Genomic DNA, 24,703 nt, shown 5'->3' with positions numbered 1-24,703 from the left:
TTCTCATAAGCTGAAGTTTTTCCAATTTTATTTAATATTCTCTCTCGAGATATACTAAACCTACGGCCATCAGGTAGCCTTCGATCTCTCGTGTAGAACTCTCAAGATGGGAGTGCATTAAGTCCAAGAAGACCATGAAATTCAGATGAATTATATATATATATATATATTCAGTCAATTATGTGAATTCCTCTCTCAATTCATTCACATAACTCAAATCAATTAAGAGGTGGCCAAGTTCTTAATTGCATTAAGCACAATAATTCATAGACTATATGAAAATCACAATCTTGGATAAATCATAAAGATAAAAATATATTCATTAACATAATTAGGCTTTCCTCAACCCTAGCAAGAAACAAATCAGTTCATGATAAGAGAATTAAAGCAAACAAAGGGAAAGAAAGAACTCTTGAATTCGTCCATGGTGCTGAGATCTCCTCTTCTTGTCGCCACCTTCTTCTTGAGATTTCTTGAATTCTTGATCTCCTTTTCTCTCTTTCTTGACTTCTTTTCTCCCCTCTTGACTGATAGCTCAATGCAATTCGTGATCCCCTCCAGAGATTGAGTGATACCTAAAGCTGGTCCTCCCCCTCCTTTATATAGCTTAAAGGGGAGGGGGTGGTCTCCTACTTCCTCTTGAAGTTGATCTTTACAAGAATAGAAAGTCATATCCTAATTCTAATCTTATCTTTTTATCTAATGTATTCAATCATCTTATCTCTCTGAGATTACATCAAGAATTTAGATCTAGAAGGACTCTTCTCAAGCCATCCTCGATCATTTGGACTGCCTCACCCAACGAATGGAAGAAGTTTGCCCCCCGAGTAGGAGGTCCCTCTCAAGGCGACCACCCCACTGGGGTGTCAAAGGATCAAGGCTGACACGAGATCGTTGAGCCATCGGCCCTTGGCCATAGTAATCCGCTGGTCGAAACATTAGAATTGGGCAACAACCGCCTCTCGGATTCACCACAAAGAAACATCGATCCTCCTAGCCAAAGGGACAGCGTGCCAGCTCAATCTGAAGATAGTCATCAATCTTCGGAGCAACATCACCGCTGCTGGTAGGGAGGCCTCCCGGGACGATGGCGGGCACCTCGGCCACCTTGGAGTTCGCTCCCAAGGTGAGAGTCGATGCCACCCCATTCACCTCTCGTCTCAGATCTCAGGGACGTATTGAATGATCGTCGCGCCCGTAGAGGAGCGCGCAATCCTGTCTCGAAGTATTTAGGAGTCCGAGCTGACACCCACTGGGTCTTTGAAGACAGAAGTGGGGTCCATGCCCGTGTTGACCCAGGGCTTGTTGAGATAGGGGCCATCAAGGACAAGCTCCGCTAGGTTAAGGACAGCCGAGTCGATGCCTCAACCAATCATGGCAACTCCACTGGCCGCATGGACGCATTTACCCCGAAAATCATCTCGGAGCCTCTTCCCCTACACTGGAAATGTACGACGGGAGCACTGACCTCGATGACCACCTAGAGGGTTTCAAGGCGCTCAAGATACTATACGGCTATTTCGATGCCTTGACGTACCGGACCTTCCAGGCCACCTTTAGGGGGGCCGCTTGCCACTGGTTCTCCAACCTTTCTCCTTGATCAATCAGCTCTTGGGAGCAATTTACAACCTTGTTTCTCGCCCATTTCATCAGCATTAGACAATACCAAAAGAGTGTAGTCTCTCTGATGTCACTCAAATAAGGGTGAAAACCTGTGGTCTTATATGACCACTTTAAGATAAAAGGGCTCGAAGTTTGAGACCTCAACCCTATGGTCTCCATGCGCGCAGCCATCAACAGACTCCACCCCAGCTCGGCCCTCAAGTGCTCGGTCGCTAAGATCCTGCTAAAGACAACTCGAATTCCTCAAGAAGGCCCAAAAATACATCACGACTGAAGAGTCTTCGGCCAGGGACAACCAAGAAAGGGCAGCCAAGTGCCACGACGGGCTCCCAGAGAAAAAGAGCAAAGGTGAGGGGACCAATGACACCCCAGCAACCATGGCGGCAAAGACAACAAGAAGCCAACGACTCCGGCCTTAGCTTACAAGGATTACACGCCGCTCAACTCCACCCGCACTCAAATACTGATGCAAATAGGGGAAGAGAAGTTTGTGAAGTGACCAACAAAGCTAAAGCGGAACCGAGGACTGCTACGATCTAAAGAATGAAAAAGAGTTCCTTATCCGATGCAGGAACCTTAAGCAGTTCGTCGAAGGAGAGGCTGATGCCTCGTCCTCCCAATAGTAGCAGCAGCATCAATAAGTGGCAGGCGTTATCGACGTCATCATTGGGGCATCGCCTAGAGTGGAGTCTCAGCCTCGGCTCGAAAAGCCTATGCCAGACACCTTAACATTCAGGAGCTTGCCCCGAAGAAGAAGAAGTACCCGGACGCTCCGTATAGGTCAAACTGTCCACATGCCCTCGTCTTCACTAACAAGGACTTACAAGGGGTTACAGTCCCCCACGACGATGCCCTCGTGGTCGCAGCCATCATCTCTAATTTTATCGTGAAGAAGATCTTGGTAGATAGAGGCTCATCAGTCGATATCCTTTTCTATGACACCTATAGAGAATATCATGCTAGATCGAATCAAGCATGCCAACGCTCTCCTTGTCGGCTTCTCCGGCAGTGTCATTAAGCCGAAAGGAAAAATTACCCTATCCATCATGGTAGGAACAGTGCCACACAAGGTGATTTGGATACATGAGTTCTTGGTGGTGAAGTTTGCCTCTCCCTACAACACGATAATGGGAAGACCAACCCTTCATGCACTAGGGGCAGCCATGTCCGCCTATCACCTAGCCCTTAACGGCGTCGGAGTTGTTCATGGGAACCAGCAGATCACCCGCCAATGCTACATGGCGGCGCTAAAAGGAAAGAATAAGGAGGCCTTGTCACTGGAAGGCCTTAACCCCCGGGAAGGGCCAACGAGTAGAGGTCAGCCAGCCGAGGACCTCGTCTTGGTTCTCCTGGATGAATCGACCCTAGAAAAGACAATCTGCGTCAGGTCCAACCTCCCCCCTGAACGCCTATATGAACGGGTAAGTTTCCTTAGAACTAACGCCAACGTCTTTTCTTGGTCCACCACTGGCATGTTCGGAATTGACCCCTCGGTCATTATTCACAGGCTGAGCATGGACCCGAGCTCTAGGCCAGTCCAACAAAAGAAGAGGAACTTTGCACCAAAACAATGGAAGACTATAAGAGAGGAAGTTGATAAACTACTCGACGTCGGCTTCATCCGTGAGGTACATTACCCCAACTAGTTGTCTAACATGGTTTTGGTAAGGAATGTTAGATAGTTATGCCCTTAGCTCCAATCAGATTGATGCACCTTTTGATATTTATTGTAAATGAATAAAGTACGTAATTGATTCATGTCATTTTGGTGTGTTTCTAGGTAATACCCTTAAACTAGACATTTATGAGACCTGCCAAGGTTGACACTAATATACCACCAAGTTGGTTGGGATGGCTTGTCTTAGCTGCCAGGGTGAGACCTGAGGTACATGCAGTGTGGGTTTTTCTTGAAACCTTGAATCGGACAAAAATTCCAGTATTACCCTGGACCTTGGAGACAGATGGGCAAAACTGGAATGTTACACCTAATCCCAAGACTCGATTATGGTATTGCACTAGGTGTCGAACTGGGTTATCTTTGATATGCCAATCAGTGAGATCCTTAGAAGGGGTCAAAACCTAGGAATGTTGGGACATTCTGAGAATTCACCTGAGTGGGTGATCATAGTGATAGGACCAGCCCCTTTGTCGGGCAAAGTAATTGATCAGGGAATGCACTCTCTCTGATGGAAACCTAAACTGTCGGTAGTTGATTCCAACCATTGAAATTTGTTTTTGCAAAATATATTTAAATAGAGATATACATATATATATATATATATACATACAAACATACATACATATATTATGGTTTCAAACTGTATGTATATATACATACATACATATATACATACATAATATATATATATATATATATATATATATATATATATATATATATATATATATATTATATATATATTATGGTTTCAAAATGTTTGCAAAAGGTTTTAATTCCCAGGATCCATGTGAGTAGAGAGTGCAACATTGTTCCTTATAGCTGAAGGAGAGGTCATTTCTTGTCGGGTTGTGTTTGATCATTATGGGCTAAGAGGTTAAGTGTAAGATCATTAAGGGTAATACCTGATCGGCTAATCTTGCATCTGCCCATAGTCTTTGGATTTTCATAAGGTGGTTGGACCCAATGACCATTTAGTGTAAATGTTGTGCCCATTAAGTGCTCATGGTGATGGACTCAGGGGTTCACTGTGTCCTATAGTGAATTCGGCCAGGCCTTGTAACAAAGGATGGGCTGAATCCATGTGGTTGATGTGTAGATCAATGTTTGGGTCCCACGCCATACAAAGAGAACCAACTGGGCAGCAGGTTAAGAGGTTAAGTGAGCAAATAAACTTAATGGACCTAAAGCCCAATTCAAACTGGCTTAAGTCAGTTAATTAAAAGGAGGCACGATAGGATTTATTATCTAATTAGGAGTAGCTGAAGGATAAGATAAGTCTTATCCATTCAAGATTCCAGATCCAAATATCAGATTTGGATTAAGGAACTCTCTCCTAATTGGATTAAGAGGCTGATCCCGAGAAGGCTATAAATAAAGGGGGCGAATTCCTCAATTATACAACACAACAATCTGTAGAGTTCTTCCCTATTCTTGCCACCCCTACCCAGTTCGTTCTACACTTGTGGGAGTGACCAAGAATTGTTCTTGATATTGCTTCTTGGTAAAAGAAGCAATCTGAAGTCGTGCTCACCAGCTCTCCACTCCGTTCTTGCTGAAGAGTCGTCCTGTTGATCCTGCTTCACTACACACTGTGTCATCTTCAGTGAAAGCGGGTTTTGGTTTTCTCCTTGGGCATGAACACCTTCATTGAGTGTTACTGCTACTTCGTATCAGGTATATCCCTCCCCTCCCTTTTGGTTTCAGATCTGGTACGGTTTTGGTTCAAGATTAATTCTTCAAAATGCAGTTTTCTAAAATTGGAAATGTGATTCCAAGATGGGAGAGAGAGAAATTTTTTAAATTTGCAGGGTTCGGCCGTCCATGTGATGGATCTCTCATTCCTTCAAGGAAAGCTAATGGGAAATGGTAGATCTGTATTGACTTCACAGACCTTAACCGAGCCTGCCCAAAGGACAGTTTTCCTTTGCCGAAGATACACCACCTCGTCGATGCCATTGTAGGGAATGAACTACTAAGCTTCATGGATGCCTTCTCCAGGTACAACCAGATCTAGATGCACCCCGACGACGAGGAGAAGATATCTTTCATCACTGAGCACGACACGTACTGCTATAAGGTAATGTTGTTCAGCCTTAAGAATGCAGGGGCCACCTATCAGTGCCTTGTCAACAAGGTTTTCAAGAATCAGATGGGGAGGAACATCAAAACCTACGTGGATGAAATGGGGGTAAAGAGTCTGAAGGTCGAAGCACACACCTCGGACTTGGCCAAGACCTTTGATACTTTGCGCAAGTTCAACATGAAGCTCAGGCCGAGCAAGTGTGCCTTCAGAGTTACCTCAGAAAAATTCTTAGGCTTCGCCATCACTTAAAGAGGCATTGAAGCAACCCGAGCAAGGTACAGACCATACTAGATATGGCACCCCCTCGATCAGTAAAGGGAGAATCAGAGACTCACAGGCAAGATAGCTGCCCTCAACCATTTCATGTCGAAGTTGGCAGGTCGCTGCCTTCCCTTCTTCCACGCCATCAAGAAGCTGAAAAATTTTTAGTGGACGGAGTGCTAGCGTGCCTTCGATGAGCTCAAGTTATACCTCGCCTCACTCCCGCTCCTTGCTCAGCCGGTATCAGGGAAAACTCTATATTTGTACTTATCAGCCGGAGACGAGGCAATCAACTCAGTCTTGGTGAAAGATGACAGAGTCTGGAGACCTGTATACTATGTTAGCAAGATCCTCTATGACACCGAAACCAGGTACCCCAAAGTGGAAAAGCTAGCTTACGCCCTCGTCACCTTGGCCATAAAGCTTAGGCTCTATTTCCAAGCCCATTCTATAGTGGTCCTGACAAATCAGCCCCTTAGAGTGGTCCTTGCCAAGCCAAAGATTCGGGACACCTAATTAAGTGGGCGATCGAATTGTCAGAGTTTGACATACAATAGCAGCCAAAGCCCGCAATCAAAGTGCAAGCCTTGGCTGACTTTATATCAGAAAATACCTTCAACAGGCCCCTTGGCCAGCATCACGAAGATGAATTAGAAGAAGCACGCCCAGTCGAGGAGCTCCTCCCCCCCCCCTGCATGGAGACTTTTTATCGACGGTTCATCCAACGCCAAAGGGAGTGGAGTGGGCCTCATTCTCCTTACCCCCAACGATGTCGTCATAGAGTATGCACTGAGATTCGAGTTCCCTGCATCCAACAACAAAGCCGAGTACGAATCCATCTTGGCAGGGTTATAGCTTGCTAGAGATCTCAGCTCCAAGCACGTCGAAGTCCTTAGCGACTCGCAGTTGGTGGTGAATCAAGTCAACGGTGAGTACGAGGCCATAGAACAAAGAATGGCTAAATACCTGGCCAAAGTTCAAGAGTTAGCCCACCACTCCCAACGTTTCTCTCTGCAACAAGTCCCGCAAGCCGAGAAAACCCGAGCCGATGCCCTCTCCAAATTGGCAAGCACCTCCGACGCAGTCCACGGCCGCACTGTATGCATGGAAAGATTAGCCCGACCCTCCATAGAGGATATCCAAATCCTCCCCGTAGAGGCCGAACCATCTTGGATGGATCCTATCATCGACTTCCTACTAACGAGAAGGCTACCCGACGACAGGAACGAAGCCTGAAGACTCCGACGGCTGGCAGCACACTACACTCTGCTAGAAGGAAAATTGTACAGGTGGTCCTTCACTTTGCCTTACCATCGATGCCTCCGCAAGGAGGAGGGCGAGTATGTGCTCTGGGAAATTCACAAAGGAATATGTGGCAACCACCTTGGCGGTCAGACCCTAGCCCAGAACTGGTGCGGAAATGCAACTAGTGCTAGAGACATGCCAACCTCTGCCATCAACCAGCCACCACCCTCTCGGCCCTCAGCAGCCCCTGGCCCTTCGCCAAGTGGGGGATAGACCTCCTCGGCCCCTTCCCTTAGGAAATGGGATGTAGGAAGTACCTCGTCATTGTTGTGGATTACTTCACGAAGTGGGTGGAGGCCGAACCCCAGCCATTATCACTGCGGGGGCAATTTAGAACTTCTTTTGGAGGAACAATATCTATTGTTTCGGCCTTCCCCACATGCTAGTCATGAACAACAGAAAACAGTTCGATGATGCTAAATTCCGAGAATAGTGCACCTCCCTCAGCATCAGACAACAATACACCTCGGTGAGCTACCCCCAAACGAACAGCCTGGCCAAGGTTATGAACAGAACCATCCTGGATGGACTAAAAACCAGGTTGGATAGAGCTAAATGCCTGTGGGCCAATGAACTACACAACATCCTCTGAGCGTATCGAACCACACCTCGGACAGCCACAGGAGATATCCCTTTCGGCCTGACCTACGGTGCGGAAGCAGTGATCCCAACAAAAATTGGCTAACCAATGCTTCAGATCGAAGGGTATACCGAGGCCAAGAATGATGAGGCACTCAGAACAAACTTAGACCTACTGGAAGAAATCTGAGAACAAGCACAGATTAGGATGACCGCCTATCAGCAGCGAGCGGCTCGCTACTACAATTCCAGGGTGAAAGAAAGGCACTATAGAGAGGGAGACCTTGTCCTCAGGAAGGTCATGGTTTCCGAACCTAGAGTAGGAAAGTTGGGCCTCAACTGGGAAGGCCCCAACCGGATTAAGAAAGCTCTCGGCCCTGACACATTTCGGCTAAAAATTTAAATGGAAGACCCATCCCTTGGACGTGGAACTCAAAGAACCTCCGGATGTACTACAGATGAATGTAATTTTTTGATGAAGTAATGAATGAATGAAGCAAAGTTCCTCTTCACTTCCCCCAAGAAAACCCTTGGTAAGAACGAGTCAGGAGAACTGCACCCCCGATGGTGCTACTTTGTCGTGGCTCTTCATCCACCCAAGTACCTTGGTGGTATATTTTGGCCTTGCCTAGGATAATTTAGAAGCCAGGTGATGTTGTACGATCCGGGCACTCCTAGCTGCCAGAAACCTGGCTCCTAGCTGGTGACGGATGGCGAAGAGGAAGGTGAAGAATTCCTGGGGAGCTCGCCCAGTGGGAACACTACAGTGCTTAAGTTAGAACTCTGAGAGAACTGGAGAATATAAACAAAGAGCTGAGAGTGCACATGGCGCAAGTTCAATACCTTTTCTCTTCGAGGGTCAGGGTCTTTTATATTGAAGATCTCTCAAATCAGGCATAACTGCCTCTGCCACAGTCATTACTGCCAGAGCCGAGGAGGCAGATGTGGGTAGCCGTTGCAGGGTACGGACCTGTCAAGCATGCCACATCTGGTAGAAGTGGCAGGCACAACGCTGCCTGACAAGAGATGTGGGCGCAGCCTCCAGATTCGGCAGGTACTATTGTCTGGCAGATCTTTTCTGCAGTTGTCGAGCTACCTTGGTCCGAGCTACCCTACACCGGAGTGTTGGGGGTAGCCGAGGTGCGAGTGCTTGAGATGAGCCTTAGGCAAGTATGGGCAGGAGCGTTAATGGGGTTGTCCCGAAGTGTCCCCACTTCGGGATACTTCCCATAGATCGGGGTGTTCCCTTCTCAGGAAGGAAGAGTTCGGGGCCCACTGGGAGGAGCTCGGGAGTCCTCCTCCTTTGGGGAGAATTCAGAGTATGCTGGATGTTTCTTCTCGGCGAGCTGCCACATCCGCCGAGTTGTATTGATGGGCTTCGGCGAGTTCAGTACGCCGAGTTATGGCCAGACTGCCACGCTGAGCTGTCACTTATGCCAGGTTGTACCCATGTGTCCCCGTGCTACGAGGTCAAGCCAAATCACCCTCCATCACCAGGCAAGCCCCACTTCAAATGTATGAGTCCGCCTCGGCTCCCAATGTCCCAACAAGTCGAGACGAACATGCAAATAAACAAATACTACGACCGAATCGTGTATGCCTTGTGTATCGTGGTCTCAATCGTTCGGAGGGGAAAGGACCTCTCACAAAAAAAAAGAGAGAGAAAGGGGAAGAGACAACATGCACGAAGCACAGTAAATACAGAAAATGGCTTCATTCACTACTCTGTAAAAAAAAATCAAAACAAACGACAAGTATTACAACAATAGAACAAAAAAAAGGAGAAAAGAGGGGGTGAAATCTACACTTCCGCCTCATCGTTTGAAGGAGGGGAAACGGCGTCTTCGGCTGGTTGAGCCTCGGTAGGAGCATTAGGGATCACTTGCAGTCCCTCAACATCAAAATCTGGCAGCACCAGTAGGAGTGCCTTCTTGGTATCTTCAATATCATCGAGGTAGGATGACGAAGCATACTCCATCAGTGCATCTAGGTAGTCGGAAGACTTCTTGTATACCTCCACCACCACGGCTGCTGCCTTCTGTGATTGTTTTGCCAAGGCTAGGGCTTCGGTAGCTTTTGCCTCCACCTCAACAACCTTCTTTATGGCCTCAGTAGCTTGTTTCTCTGCTTCTGTGACGATGCTTTCCAATCTCACCGGCTCCATCTACTCTTTGGAGAGCCCTTGCTGCGCCTCCTTCAACTGAGCCTCGAGGAGCTCCCAAACTGATTGCTCATCTGGGAGTGCCTTTCAAAATATCTACTACTTGTCCTCGGTAGTGGTAGCTACATTCTGTAGCTTCTCTCATTCCTTTTGGAGCTTCTCCTTCTCTGCCTTGTCAACACGAGACATGGCCAGTCTTGTTTGGTCCCCCAAACCGATGAAGTACAGGCAGGCCTATCACAAAACTAATTAGCAAACAAAAGAGTACAAAAAATTGAAGAATGCCTTACCTCAGCTAAATGGTATAGGCCCTCGTCGTAGACGGCCTTGGGGTCGCTTTACAGAAGGCGGTAGCGATCCCTCGACAAAATGGACCCGCTAACCAACTCTTCACTGACCCCCTCATCTCGAATGGAGTCACCCTCTTAGAGATGCCATTATGGGCAGAAGGTCTTCCCAGCCCCTTTGGTTCTCTCGGGGACCCCTTGTACTGATGGAGGGACTGATGAAGGCCTGAATGGACGCTCCCTGGGCGTGGACCTCTGCACCACCTCCTTGGCCTGTCTATCGGTGTTGGCAAGCTTCTATGGAGGCTCCTCCTTTGGTGTGTCTACAGCGGGCCTCTTCCTACCCGCCTTGGGCCCATCTATGGGCTTCTTCGGTGCCTCTATCCCGGTGGTGGGCTTCTTCGGCACCTCCATCTACTTCTTCAATGCCATCACCAGGTGCTTCCCCTTGGCGGGAGCCTGCGGGTCACCCCCCTTCGCCAGGGCAGGGGGCAGCTTCATCTCCGAGCCTCTTTGGTGTTTGCCCTCCCGCTTTCATCCCGGCCTGCTTCGCTCGAACCTTCTCCAACAAACGTTGCTTGGCATCCATTGGCACTTATGTGAAACAACAAAGAAAAACAGTTAAAAGTGAAAAAGAAAAGCATGTGGAAGGCGCACTAACCACAGAACCTCTCCTACCGAGGGGGGCTGGGCTAATCCCAGCGAAGACTATGGAGACCTCCTCCTTCACCGACGGCTTTGCCTAGAATGTCCCCATCACAAGCAGGTGAGTTACAGCTGCAGCCTCTTCATCTCGGAGCGATGGGGATATCTCGACAATGACGCAGGCCTCCCCCATCATAGGCTTCTCGCTCCTCGGGTGGAAGTAATACATGTTGGCATCGGAAGCGTGTTTCCTCGATGCGAACATGGCATGGAACAGCCTCAACGTCAACTCCACGCCCTTGAGTCGAGCCCACACCATCATCCCCACGATGGTCCTAAGGGCGTTGGGAATGAGCTGGCTGCTAGTGATGTTGTACCACTCTAGCAACTCGGAGATTAAGGTAGGGAGGGGAAACATAAGGCCATACTCCAAAAAATGTTGTAGACACAAATTTCCCCCTCCTCGGGGGCCCATGACCTATCGCCCACATCGGAGACCCTCAAGTAATAAGAATGGGGTATGTGGAACCTCCTCGCTAGGGATTTGGCATGGCACACGTCTAAGGAGATGTCAAACTCCAAACGCGGGACACCAGTGTCAGCCACCCTTCGAGCAGCACTCCCTCCCATTGGTCTGGTGACGAGTTCCACAACATCATCCTCGGAGAGAGGAGATCTCTTGAGCTCCCTTGGTGGCGCTTTCATAGGGAGAGTCATTCCCCCCGGTGACTGCCCTCGACACCCCCTGAGGTTAACCTCTCCTTGAAAATGGCCACCTCCCATCGAAGGGGGGCTACGGCTAAGGAACCCAGGGGAGAGGGGGTTTCAAGAGAGCTCCCTCTGAGATGTTCAGGAGTTCATGGCATTCAGGGCCAGAATCTGAAAACAACATATTTGATTACCTAAGAGAGGGTGAAATGTCCCAAAGAAAGGAAGAAATAGGAAAGTTCTGGGGAGTTGAGAGTTAGGGAGTTGCGTTCACTCGAGAGCAAGGGTGCCTAAGTTCAAATGAAGAAGAAAGTCACTACCAAGGCCCCTATTTAAAAGAAAATGGACGGCTTGGATTTCTCCAAATCCGACGGCTGAAACAAATCCGCTCCCACCATCCAATTGTGATGCGCCACTCGGCGCTCAGCCTCGGAAGATGAAAATCGATGCGAATCCAACAGATGCGGGAGCCCTCCGCTCCTGCAAACCAGTCCCACTGGACCTCCTAGTGCATGCCCTCAAAAAGCGAAACGACGTCAGGTGGACTACAAAGATCGCTCGTGGCAACCCACCGAGCGAAAAGCAAGGCCCACTCATCGCGGACCACTAGGCGAACTGATCAACCCAAAAAATGCACAACTCCTAGGACGGTCGTCCCCTGCACGGTAGCCCCCCTAACGTGATCTACCTGTGCATGATACGGGAAACCTCCACCAAGCAGAGGCATCCACATTGTACGCGTTTCCGAACCAAAGAGGGACGACGCAAATCGCAAAAATGACACCACGGCAGGACATCCCTCGGTTGACGAATCCGAAGGCGTAACAAAAACTACTCCCAACGACCAAAGCCGAAGCCCTACTTCGACTACTACCCTCATTACCAGCCAAAGCTGAGGCCTCACCTCGGTCTCGGGAGTGGGAGGCAAGTGATGTGGGTAAGCTTGGCCCAGTCCACCGTGGGCTGGGAGGTCCAGCCCACTGACGCCTGACAGCGTCAGCCACAGTCAGAAGGAGCCTTGCTGCCTCTGTAAGGAACCAACCACATGACGGTCAAACATACCCACCAGGGCCTATAGCCTGACCTCGTACGACTCTCATCCGGGGCATTCATCTTCACCTACCTCCAACACACTCAAGTATAAACAAGAGGTAACTAACTACCCCTTAAAGGGAATTCAGAACAAAAAATTCCAACACCACTCACTCATTTACTCCCTGCACCTACCTTGTCTTCTTAGCTTTTATTCAGGGAGATCTGGTGCATCCGAGGACCATCTCCAAAGCCTCTCCTACTTTACACCTCGTACTAAGTTGAGCGTCGGAGCCTCTGCCTCGGATATTCGCTGGAGGCCTCTGACATTCTCTATCTTGCGACACCTCAGGTCACTAGGGACTTCGCCTCGGCCTACAGTCCTCGGCTACCATAGTCATCGGAAAGATTACCTCACCTCGGCCTATGGTCCTCGGCCAACACCCGAAACCTGAAGAATAAATTTACCTCGTTGCCCCAGGCCATTCCGCGCGGCAACAAAAAACATTTATCAGCATTAATCACTCTTATGTGAAACTGAAAAATTGTACCCAATGTAAGTACTTTCGGGTCCAAGAACAAATATGAAGTCCATGTTGCTGTTGGTTGTAAGTACCATGTAATGCGTATAAAGGTTTAGGTGCAACCATAAAAATCTGTACTGCCCGACAGAGTGTTAGCAGAAAACACCATTATCCCATTATGATTTCAACCATTAGGTCTTTGCACAAGTATCAAACCATCCTTTTCATTCTAACACAGTCCGTCTGATGGAAAAAGGGGTGTCAATTGGACCGGATTTGGTCCAATCTGATCTGGTCTTATATGAGTCTATTACAAATGGATTAGATCCAAATTAAATCCAATCTAATGAATACTGTCTGACCATTTTGGATTGTTCTATTTCAATGTCTAAACCGTTTAATCTGTTCAAATTGATTTTAATTTAAATTTGTTCAATCCAAACCTAGTCCATTGACACCTATATTGTTATCTTCTATCAATGGATTAGATATTGATTCAATCTGACCCAATCAAATATAAATCCATACAAATGGATCAGGTCCAATCTAATCCAAAAATATACTTCCGGACCATTAGGGCTGGACTGGTCCAATTTAATACGTTCTTATTGGTCCATCCAATCTGTTCAAATTGATTTTTATTTGGACAGGGTCCAATCCAAAACCGATCCAATATAAAATACAGTAAAAGCACAATCATAAAAAACATTATATCTATATTTATATGATAAGGATTGGTTACACACCTACACCATATGATGTATAGTTAGAATTGAGTGCAGTTTATTGGCCATGTCTTTTAAGGACAGGTAAAACAACACTTATGATGTGAGTTCATTTCTGGTAGTCTTGTTTACTTTTGGGTAGAAAAAGGATTGGAAATTTGGTGGTAGTGAGTGAGGGAATGCCAAAACAACTATTTACTCAAAAGATATATCAGAAATGTTGCGACCAAGCATTACCCAATGGCCTTAATTACTTTCTATCTTTATCCACTCGCCCATGCCCCACTTGTGCAAGCGACTTTTGGCTCATTCAACAAAAAACCTAATATCTCTTTTATCTTTTCTGTCCAAGCACAAGAATTGAGGTTATGTTTGGTTTGAAGGAAAGAGTAGGAAAGTGAAGGTAAAGATAAAGAAACCCATACGAGTTTTGTAAAGGTTTTTCTTCCTTTTCCTACTTTTTCCTCCAAACCAAACACAGCTTAAAAGGACGTGTCTGTTCCTCTTTTCTTCTCTTAATGCAAATCAGTCTCTGTAAGCTTTGTTAAGCACAAATGATTTAGTAATATCAGTCACGACATAACATCAAAATTGATTCATTATTCTATCAGTCATTAAAATGAACATTTAATTTTGACGTTGAATTTGTGAGAAACAACATATAGAAATTCGGACGGAACAGCTGTTGCGGTCTGCAGAAGTTGTTAGCAATGAGAGACGAGGACAGAGTACAATTGGAGAATGGTGACGATGGCGTGGCCTCACTCGGCTGATGGACTCCTATCAACAAACCAGCTTTGTATATTAAGGCTTTGAAAATTTTCTTACTATTTTTCAAGCTGATGTTCAGTTTGACTATGTGTGTACATCAGCGAAAAGGACGCTTGCTTCCTCATCAGATGAGAAATTGAATTGAATTGGGTCAATAAAGTATGAAGAGAAAAGAATGCTGTAGATGGGCCGGAGGAAAGAAGTCGATGAAGAGTTGGACAATATTATGTGGGCCAAGTATTGATGTTTGCCATCAACAACAGTTCAAATCTGCCATTCACTACTGTTTATTTAGGTTGTATCGTTGTAGGATGAAGTCCTTATCAACTCCAGTGAGGAGTTGGATGGATGGAGTTTTGTTGGTTGTTGATCAGTCCTTTACTGGTTCTACCTTTGCGTGGAGATTTGAAATCAAATCTCAACTCAAGTGGGTTTGGAGGGTTTTTAAGTTTGAATTTTTATTTTATTTTTCTTTTTTAGTATTACAAGATTACAATATCTCAACTTCACCTGGGTTTGAGTTCTTTCTTTTTTAGTATTACAAGATTAACAAGGGATCAAGAGCATAGGTTAGTTTGGTTTGTTTGTTTGTTTTTAATGTAGAATCTGGAATCTACCTGTAGGGATTTTTTTTTTTTCAAATTTTTAGAATCAGAACCTACCCTATCAACATTAATTTCAAGGTTAATTCATGGAACTTGTTCTTTAATATAATATATGTTGACTGATGTTAGTATAACATTAAGAATTATACATGTGACCTAATATTACATCAATGTCAGTTCCATCAAGGCAAAATCAAGGCTGGTTCAAGTCTTAGACCCTGGTCTAGAATAGGCCTAGGGTCAGTTTCAAGAATTTGGAATCAAACCCTAGAATCGATTGAATTGAGATCAATTCCAATCAATTTTGGGTAGAAACAGACTCATTGGCTCACCCCTATTTGGAGGGAGGCCAAATGACTATCTCAACTACTGGGTCATCGATCGATCATTCTTGCTTTGGGGCCTCTGTAGAGTGTAGTCCACCTATGAAAATAAAAGGTGCTTTTTTTTGTTTCCATTTTCGCTTAAACAAAAAGAAAGGGTTTCTGGCTTCAACTTGTGTCCAAACTAAGTGTGCTGTGAGAAATGAGAATATACATTGAGTGATTACTCAGAACTAGATCCAGTCTCCATCAAGTTATGAAAAATAGTATAAATTAAATTGTTATTTTTTCCTTTCAATTACCCTACTAGCTAGGCTGATACCTAGCCTGCCACTTTCCTTGAGAGACGTGTGAAAACATAGAATTCCTTCAGAATAAATGAGCAAGGAGTGAGGAGGCCTTGAATGTCATTTATGATATTGAGTGTATCTGCCACCATGTTCCTAACTCACCCAATGATGTTGTCGGTTACCCCTTCAGAGTTTCCTTCTTAATTTCTTCTTGCACCTCCATTGCTATTGCTATGATCATGCTCTTCTCACTTCTAAGGCTTCAGCTGCAAGTATGAGTCATGACCATTTATCCAGAAAAAAAAAAAAAAAAAAGTTGGCTTTTCCCATAATTGGTGCTCCTTACTGATTTCTTGCAAACACTACATCTTCCTATTTGTTTTAAGTAACATCAAAACTTATTCCTTTTATTTATTTTTTGGTCGCCTTTAATTCAATACTTGCTTTGTTAATCAGAGAATACGGATCAGTTTTCTTCTTGCTGAAAACCATCTGGCTTTTGCTTTTTGAATAAAAGCAAACTTTATGCAGTAAAAATTGATTGAATGTGATGGTAAGTGCATTTTGATTTATTTAACCTAAACATGAATCAAGAAAAAGCAAGCAAACTAATTCACTGCATTGTACGATAAAAGACGTGATGAAAAATACACCTTAAAATTAAAATTACACTTTGGAAAATATGAACCAAGAAACTGATTGAGTGAACATTAATAAATGTATCATATTTGAATCTTACATAAACCATTTTTTGCAAGATTAAACTAATGACTTGATGACACCCTGATTAATCTTTTCAATTTTCACTAATTCGACAATTTGAATGGATTGCCACTTGGTAAAACTGTGGCTCAGTGAGCATTTGAGTTTTATGAGGACATTTAAAGAAACCATTATTCAGTTGCACTTCAGAGTTCACATGAAATAGGGTCCCGTGGTAGCTCCATACATAAACCAAGGACATTTAAAGCACCATTTAACATTCTTCTATCAAACCACATGCATGAGTCCCACAAATTTGATATTGTTTATTTATTTTCTGTGTGCCCAAATTAAAACTGTGGTATAGTAGTGAGACACAAATTTAGCACGATATAACGATGCATTGAGTCATCCAAAAGCTCTCTTCACCTAACTCAGAATTGATTTTGGTTGTAACTTGCATTGCATGAGAATGAGAATGAGAATGAGATGCATTTCTAATACGTGGCTAGTTTACTTAATTCGCTCCTTTGTAAATCAATGCTTGTCGCTGTGACTTTTCAATTTCTGCATCTTCCCCATGTAAATGACGCCAATAAGTTTGTAAGTTGTTATCTCATTCTCATCCTCATTTAAACCAAAGTATGAATGAACTGTGAAAAGAACCGGCCTTAACCCAGAAAACATTTGGCTTTACTAAGGGAGGGAGAATCTAAAACCCAGTAAGATCTGCATAAATAACTGAATTCCTTCTGAAGTTACTGAGCTAGCTGTAAACAATGATGCCAATTCCAAAGTTTTGTTTCTCAAAAGAAAAAAAGAAAAGTTAGGGAGCTTGCTTTATATATATATATATATATTGTTCCCACCTCTTTCTATACCTTTTCTTTTGTTCATTGACTTGATTCAATAGACTAGACGAGTAGTCTTCCTTCACTCTTGAAAGAAAACCTGGCCGGGGCATTTCAGATTTTCAGATTTGTAGGTTGAAGCGTTGAACAAGAGATTATTATGAGTTAGGTTTGGTTTTATGTGAATATTGAAATGGTTGGATGGGATGGGATGAGATGCGGATAGATCAACGTCAAGCCCACCAGGAATAAAAAGGTTTTCTCAGCCCAGAATCAAGCCTGGAAGTCCATCAACCCAAATATATAACCTCTTTAATAACCTTCCCTGGTTCCAGAACTTGTATTAAATGCAGCAGCTGGGGAAACCCACCCACCCCCGAAACCACCCCAAAAAAAATCTGCCTATTCCCCCTCTCTTTCTCTCTCTTCTACCACAATGAAAACCACCTTCTTCCTTCACTCAAAATGTCCAGCAGCCCTTCTACCGCTGCTGGCGGTGGCGGTGGTGGTGGTGGTGGTGGAAGCTCCGGCTACTTCCTTCAGAACCTTACCAACCTCGGCTTCGGCTATGCAATCGCTATCGCTTTAGGGTTTCTTGTCCTCCTCTCCACCGTCGTCCTCTCCTCCTACATCTGCTGCCGAGCATCTCGTAACCGCCATCGCTCTTCAAACCCCGACAACTCCGACTCCAACCCTGACTCTTCAAGCCCTAACGGTATCATTCTCCCTCGGATAATCTTTGTTGCAGAAGATGACGATGGCAGCAGAGATGACGAGAGCGTTGTTGTGGGTTTGGACCAGTCGGTTATCAATTCGTACCCCAAGTTCCCGTTTTGCAAATCCAAGGATCGGGGTGACTCTGTCTGTTCTATCTGTCTTTGTGACTACAAGGATGGAGAGATGTTGAGGATGATGCCCGACTGTCGACATTTCTTTCACCTCTGCTGCATTGATGCTTGGTTGAGGCTTAATGCTTCTTGCCCTGTTTGTCGCAATTCACCCTTACCGACTCCGCTTTCGACGCCGCTGTCGGAGCTTGTGCCGTTATCGCAGTATCCGGGGAACCGAAGGAGATGACCCTTCTTGTTCCCTCACATGTTTTTGTTCTTCATCATTTCTTCCAACTGTCTGTTTCTTGCATGTAAATTTTGAGTTATAGATGCTTTAAAGATCAAAGCTTCAACTTGTTTCCTTTTTCAAGTTTTTGGGAGAGACTGTTTTTTTCTGTAACACTGAAAATGTGTTTGATGGTGGTCTTTGGACATGGGGAGGATGTAATTTGTGTTTTTTTGGGAGTTGGGCTTATTTTACTACAGAGTGAAATGCCTGATCTGGGTACTCTGTTACAAACTTTGGCTTTGGAAGCAAACACATCACCTTGCATATTAAATTTCTTCAACTCTTCTTACCAATATCTGTAACTTCTCTTTCTGAACTATATACATGGATTATAATACAGTTCAATATGGATTTATATGTTAAGAGTGTGGGCAAATACTTCAGATAATCCTCCTTTTTACAGTCATATCTTACAATTTTGCCATAATTTTATGGGAGAGAACCTGGGATAAATTGTAATTGTCGTATTCCCTATAACCATTTCATCGTGCCGCATCTTTTCTCTCTCTCTCTATGCCAAAACGAATGAAATAGATTGGCTCTGTAAACGGATGAGATGGTATTTAATTTATATGCATTTTGATTCTCCATTTAAGCAAATCTTTTGATTTTGGCTCTGTAAAGTGTAAACCACCATTTTATGACTTAGTTTTAGTCTTAAAACAGACAAACCTGCCGATTCATGAGCCAGATAGGTCTTGAAAATACCATCAACGTTTTAACAAATTCAGAACAATACGATGGGGTTGAGTTGATTCATTGGTTTCGGAATTCGGAGGATGAAATCTTGAACCAAAGGATGGTGGGTGTGAGGTGTGACCGACAAATTGACTTAAGTTCTACTTCGGCTTTTTGTTTTTGCTTCTTTCTTCTGGCAGAATTATGGTACCCTTTGAGGGTTATATTCTAAATCTGCAAATTTATCATCACTAGGAACGATTAAGGCTAAAGTGGGTGGATCTGGCTGAACTTCTGATTATTTGTATGAACATCGGAGAAGTTGACTGCATCCACATATTCAAGTTTCTAACCAGGAAATAGGGCATAATTTCATAAACCATAAAAAAGTTTCAGGTTTAAAAAAAGTCCATATATATAGTTGAATTGAAGCAAGCCATAGTCATTTGTGTTTGTAAAATTGACTTAAAAGTAAAACCCAAGTAAGTAGTCATGAATGATTTTATATCAAGCTGATAAAAAACGTTGTATTATTATAGGAATTATATCTGTTAATAAATGAAAAATTACAAGTTGTTTCCTGAAGGCTTGCTTTCATTTCATTTTCAAACAAGTATCAAGTATAGCGTTCTCGTGAATCAAAGAAGCCCTAATAAATAAATCTGGTTTGTAGAGGTCCCCTTCAAGTTCAAAGACTAATATGCAGCAGCCATGGAAAGCTTGTGGTGTTCTTCACGTGTGACATGACGTCTGCTCTCTGCATTAATGTATTAATTAATTGTCGTGATTGGATTAAACAAATAAAGAACGATGCTTATGAGCTACGACATAAGATGTATTCATTGAATGGTAACCCTATGTAGCTGGTTTTAGGGGAATGGGTTTGGGCGCTGAGAGGCAAAGCACGGATTTGCTGCTTAAGTTTAGCTGCCAAACACGGTGCCCTAATTAGCTCAGGCTGGCCTATTTCTTCATTATTTTTTTTTATTTATTATGATTAGTGTTGACTCTTGACTCTTGAGTGTTTTGAGAGTTGAGAGTCTCATCCAGATCCAGGTGGAGTGGTGTGTACCACTCCAAAGCCACAGATCAACCGACCCACACTCACGTTGAATTCTTCATGTTTTTACTCGTTTCTCCCAGTCAAACTTTGGGTTGTACAACAGCATAGGGCCGAACTGAACATCCACCGACCACAATGCCAAATACAATGAAGTAATGAACACCCACTGTGTAGCTATTTATGCTTTTTCCTCCAATCCCCCTTCGTTTTGGTGTGCAGAAAGACAGAAAACTACGAAGGTACAACAGAAAGGAAGTAGTATCACAGCACGAGGAGTCTGATTATGCTCTTAATTTCAAAGCAACATTAATTGCATCCTTGGCCACTCACTAGCTTTATCTGCATCCCCACTACAAATCTAAAGGCCAAACCATAGCTTACGGTTACACCTCGTTTTGAAACCTAACAGTTTTGTCAATGCTTTATTATTATTATTATTATTTTCATTCTGCTTGATGCATTATTTTTAAGCAAACGAATTGGAAGTGAGTCAGTGACCTTTAGAATTGTAATTTGTATTTTGGGGTTGGCATGGAGTTTGACATGCACAGAATCGAGAAATGGTTCTGGAGAGCACTACAACCCAATGGGAAGACACTTGATTAATATTTTGAACCTAGATTTTGGCTTCGGGAAGCTGTAAAACTCAAGATTATCGCTTTTGTTTTAGCTTTTAACAATTTGGAGGAAGAAAAAGGCTGTAAAACATTCCTCGGTAAAAAATGTAGAGAGCCAAGTTGGAGGTCATTCAACCATTTGCAAATTTGAATGACTCCAATAATTAAGCCTGTTTCTGTAAATTTGGTTCATCTCTCTATGTGTTTTTTGCTTTTAAAATGTTCCATTAGAGGGAACTGTTCATTTTACCTTCTCTTCATTAAAATTTCATTCATTTCATGCCAACATTTTTTAATGACAAAACACAAAAGCACCCACATGCAGTCAGCAGATGCTCGTCAAAATTCAAAAGTTGCTTCACTCTTTCTTGCTGCTGCTCCTGGGTTATTGTCACTTGTTACTGTAAAGCAACTTACCTTAAGCATACACTCTCCCAAACGAGAATACCCATTTTAAGAGAGCTGTCCTAGGTTCTTTGCTTTCACAGAGAGTCTGGTGGTGGGTGGGGCATCTTGAACCCGACCCTTAATCCAACCCTTGAGTCAATTCTTTACCGTTGGGTTTGGGTTAAGGGTGATCATTTCAGCCTGACCTGGCCCGGGCTCGGGCCCACATCAGGCCCATAAATTTTATGGATAGGTTTGGGCTTAATACTTTAAACCCAACCTGGTCTGCATATATTTAAACTTACACATTTTGTGTATAATGTATACATGTTATTTTACATTATAACATATTTTTTATATATAAATATATAATATGACATGTATAATTTATATTATATATAATATTTTATATTATATAATGTATGAAATAAGTTTATATGCATATTATATCATTTAGTATATATATAGAGTGACATTGGCCCAGAATCAGGCCCAATCCGACCTGGGCCCGTATAGACCTAGGCTAGGATTTATGTTTCAGGCCTGATACCCAAACCGAACCGGGCCCGAGCCTAAACTATAACCCTTATCATAAGTGCAAATGTTAGAGATAAGAATCTCATACAACTCCATCCTCAGAGTCCTGAGCTTCTTGGATAGCCACGTCAACTATTCTTTATAAAGTTAAGTCATTTCTGTTTTTTGTTTTGATAAGTTTATTCGGTTGTAACCTCTTTTATTCAAAATGTTTGTATTCATCCTATCCCGTAGGCTGTAACCATTATAAATATAAACAGAAACAGCCGCAGTTAAGTCAGGGCTGTATTCCTTTCCTATTCAAAATCTTTTAGAAAAGTCCGGCCCGGCCCATGATCACCCCTAGTTTGGGTATTAGCGCCCCAGTCCCCCAATCAATAATAACAAGTTGGCTAGCAGCCCACCAATGAATACACTTCGATTCTCACGTCCAAACAACTCTTATCACATTCGTATTGTTCCCTTGGGTGAATAAACTACGTACCGGAATAAAGGCGTCTACTGAACGCTTGAGTAATTGGAACAACATTTTATTTTTATTTAAATAAATAAACAACGCCATAGTCATAGTGCATTAGTGCTCGATAAACCAACCCACAAGCAACGAGTCCGACGGATTTTGAAAAGAAAAACAATACCTATGGACTCTGATCTCGATGTCTTCCTTCCTAGAGCTCGTTCCCACCTCTGTTTTTCTTTTTTTTCAGACCCTGTTTCTTGACGATCTTCAAATTAACGTAAAATACACTCTCTTCTTCAATACCCCACTACCACCGGCCCTCTCAAAAGTTTTGATCATCGTCTCTTTTTTGCTCTCTGGATTCCCTTCTCCATCGGCCATTGTTAGTTTAATTTTCTTCTTCATCTTGTAACTAAATATGCAGTTCCAGTCTTTCCCTTGCACTTATTTGGAAGATTGCTGGACAGATCAGTTGCTTTGTAGATATGATGATATTTTCATATCTGATTCTGATTTTAAATTTGGTTTTTCAGGGGGTTTTGGATTCATGTATTGATTGCTATCACATGGTATGTACGTGTAAATTGCTGTTCTAATCTATAGCCAAAGAGATTAGAATTGCAGTAGCAAATACAAGAGATGCGTAATCAGAACTTTTTTCCTAAATTTGGAGTGTGGAGGGGGATGCATGGCTTCCTCTTTTTACTGGGTATCCTCGCTCTTCTCCTCAGTGTCACCACCTTATCCAAGTTCTACTCTCGCACTTATCTCCTTCATCCTGAAACCTTCTGCAATTACGTGAACCATGACGGTCTAGGAGGAAACGCAAACGAGATGAGGAAGACCGTGGATACTGTAGTCTGGAAGATCCAAGAAGAGATGAGCGAGATAAAGGAGTCCAATGCAGAGTTGTCCGTGTTGAGATACAGCGCCTTCCTCGCAGACATTTTGGGTCTAGTAGAGTCGGTACAGGAACATTTACAGCCGATGCCGATCGAAGGAACCCATCAACAAGAGAGTGGAGATAGCGAGGTCCATCCTCTGATGAGGCCTACAGACAAGTCTGAAGAACCAGAGAATTACTTCCTGGTGGAAGAGATCCGGAAGTATGTGAAGATCAAGCCCAATAGACTAGGCAAACAGAACTTCATGGGAGCAAACGGAACCTTCACTAGCATCGGCCATGCTTGTTTCTCCATGAAAAAGGAGCTGGAAGAGTACATGGATTACGACGTGGGTGACATCTGCAAGGACGATTGGAAACTTGCTCAGAGACTGATGGTTCATGGATGCGATCCATTGCCCAGGAGGAGGTGCTTCGCAAGAGCCCCACAGCTCTACAGCAAGCCCCTACCCATCGATGAGTCCATGTGGAAGCTCCCCGACAACCGAAACGTCCGGTGGAGTCAATACAGGTGCAAGAACTTCAACTGCCTGGTTAGCAACACCACTCGCAAAGGGTTCTTCAAGTGTGCAGATTGCTTTAATCTTGTCGATCATGAGATGCCCAGATGGATTAAACCTGTCAATTTGGATCCGAATTCAAATCTGACGGCTGATTTTCTTATTCCTGAAGTACTAGATATTAAGCCAGGGGAGATCAGGATTGGATTCGATTTCAGTGTTGGGACTGGTACTTTTGCCGCCAGGATGAGGGAGTTCAATGTTACAATAGTCTCTGCAAGCATCAATCTTGGGGCTCCGTTCAATGAGATGATCGCCCTCCGGGGGCTCATCCCTCTGTACTTGACTGTAAACCAAAGGCTCCCCTTCTTTGACAACACTCTCGACCTCATCCATACAACGAGATTTCTTGATGGTTGGATCGATTTTGTGCTCTTGGACTTCATCCTGTACGATTGGGATAGGATTCTGCGGCCCGGAGGTCTGCTCTGGATCGACAGTTTCTTCTGCTTAAAGGAAGATTTGAATGATTATTTAAACATATTTAAGCGGCTGAGGTACAGGAAGCATAGATGGGTGGTTGTACCAAAGCTGGATAAAGATGATCGAGAGGTGTTCTTTTCTGCAATTCTAGAGAAGCCACCGAGACCATTCCGATAATCTCGTGTTGGGGTTGTAGAACTTATTTAGCCATTCATTTTTTTTTTGTTGCTCAAGGTTAAACAAAAAGGAAATTTTTATTAAACATTAATAGCTCTGTTTTTAGATTGAGCAACGAAGAGCTTTGCTTAATTTCAACCCCAACCAAAATTCGCTACTTGTCAGCTCTGTTTTTAGATTGTAATGACTAATTAGTAACTTTATTTAGTTTAATCTCCAACCATAATTAGGCACCCGTCAGCTCTGCTTCTAGATTGAGTAACGAGTGGCTTTGCTTCATTTCATCCCCAATCACACTTAGAGACTCGTCAGCTCTGTTTTTAGATCGAATAGCGTGTAGCTTTGCTTCATTTTATCCCCAACCAAAACCAGCCCTGACCCCACATACCACGCTGAGCTACATCCCCTGTTGCTCGAGCTGTATAAAGAATCAGAAGAGACAAAGTTTTAACGCTAAAATAGCCTATGTCTCTATACAAAAAGAGGACACCTGGACTCTATCCAACTTCAAATTCTTCAAACCAGCAACCAGGCTTTGACAGTCCCGTTCAATCAACACCCTCGTGAAGCCACAGACCCTTCCTGATTGCAGTTGCTTCTGCCTGCACAGGAGAGGAGACTG

General features: G+C 43.9%; 2 protein-coding genes across 2 annotated transcripts; both read left to right on the top strand.

Annotated features, from left to right (window-relative positions):
- Positions 1 to 17,489: 17,489 nt before the first annotated feature.
- LOC148879759 (RING-H2 finger protein ATL67-like) lies at positions 17,490 to 18,568 on the top strand. The gene has a single exon (XM_088961426.1). It carries the CDS (start codon positions 17,622 to 17,624, stop codon positions 18,231 to 18,233), a length of 612 nt encoding a protein of 203 aa, XP_088817552.1. The 5' UTR covers positions 17,490 to 17,621; the 3' UTR covers positions 18,234 to 18,568.
- Positions 18,569 to 22,128: 3,560 nt separating this feature from the next.
- LOC148879758 (S-adenosyl-L-methionine-dependent methyltransferases superfamily protein) lies at positions 22,129 to 24,304 on the top strand. Its single transcript, XM_088961423.1, has 2 exons — positions 22,129 to 22,399; positions 22,551 to 24,304. Exon 2 carries the CDS (start codon positions 22,657 to 22,659, stop codon positions 24,079 to 24,081), a length of 1,425 nt encoding a protein of 474 aa, XP_088817549.1. The 5' UTR covers positions 22,129 to 22,399; positions 22,551 to 22,656; the 3' UTR covers positions 24,082 to 24,304.
- The last annotated feature ends 399 nt before the right edge of the window (positions 24,305 to 24,703 follow it).

The sequence above is a fragment of the Nelumbo lutea genome, chromosome 1, assembly GCF_056320005.1.
Source record: "Nelumbo lutea isolate HS-2025 chromosome 1, American lotus-T2T, whole genome shotgun sequence".
In the NCBI taxonomy this organism is placed as follows: domain Eukaryota; kingdom Viridiplantae; phylum Streptophyta; class Magnoliopsida; order Proteales; family Nelumbonaceae; genus Nelumbo; species Nelumbo lutea.
Note: the sequence above shows the minus strand (reverse complement) of the source record. Positions and strands in the feature narration are given on the sequence as shown.

Excerpts from the sequence above, each read along its gene's own strand:
- LOC148879759 (XM_088961426.1), top strand. The coding sequence starts at position 17,622 with ATGTCCAGCAGCCCTTCTACCGCTGCTGGCGGTGGCGGTGGTGGTGGT.
- LOC148879758 (XM_088961423.1), top strand. The coding sequence starts at position 22,657 with ATGCGTAATCAGAACTTTTTTCCTAAATTTGGAGTGTGGAGGGGGATG.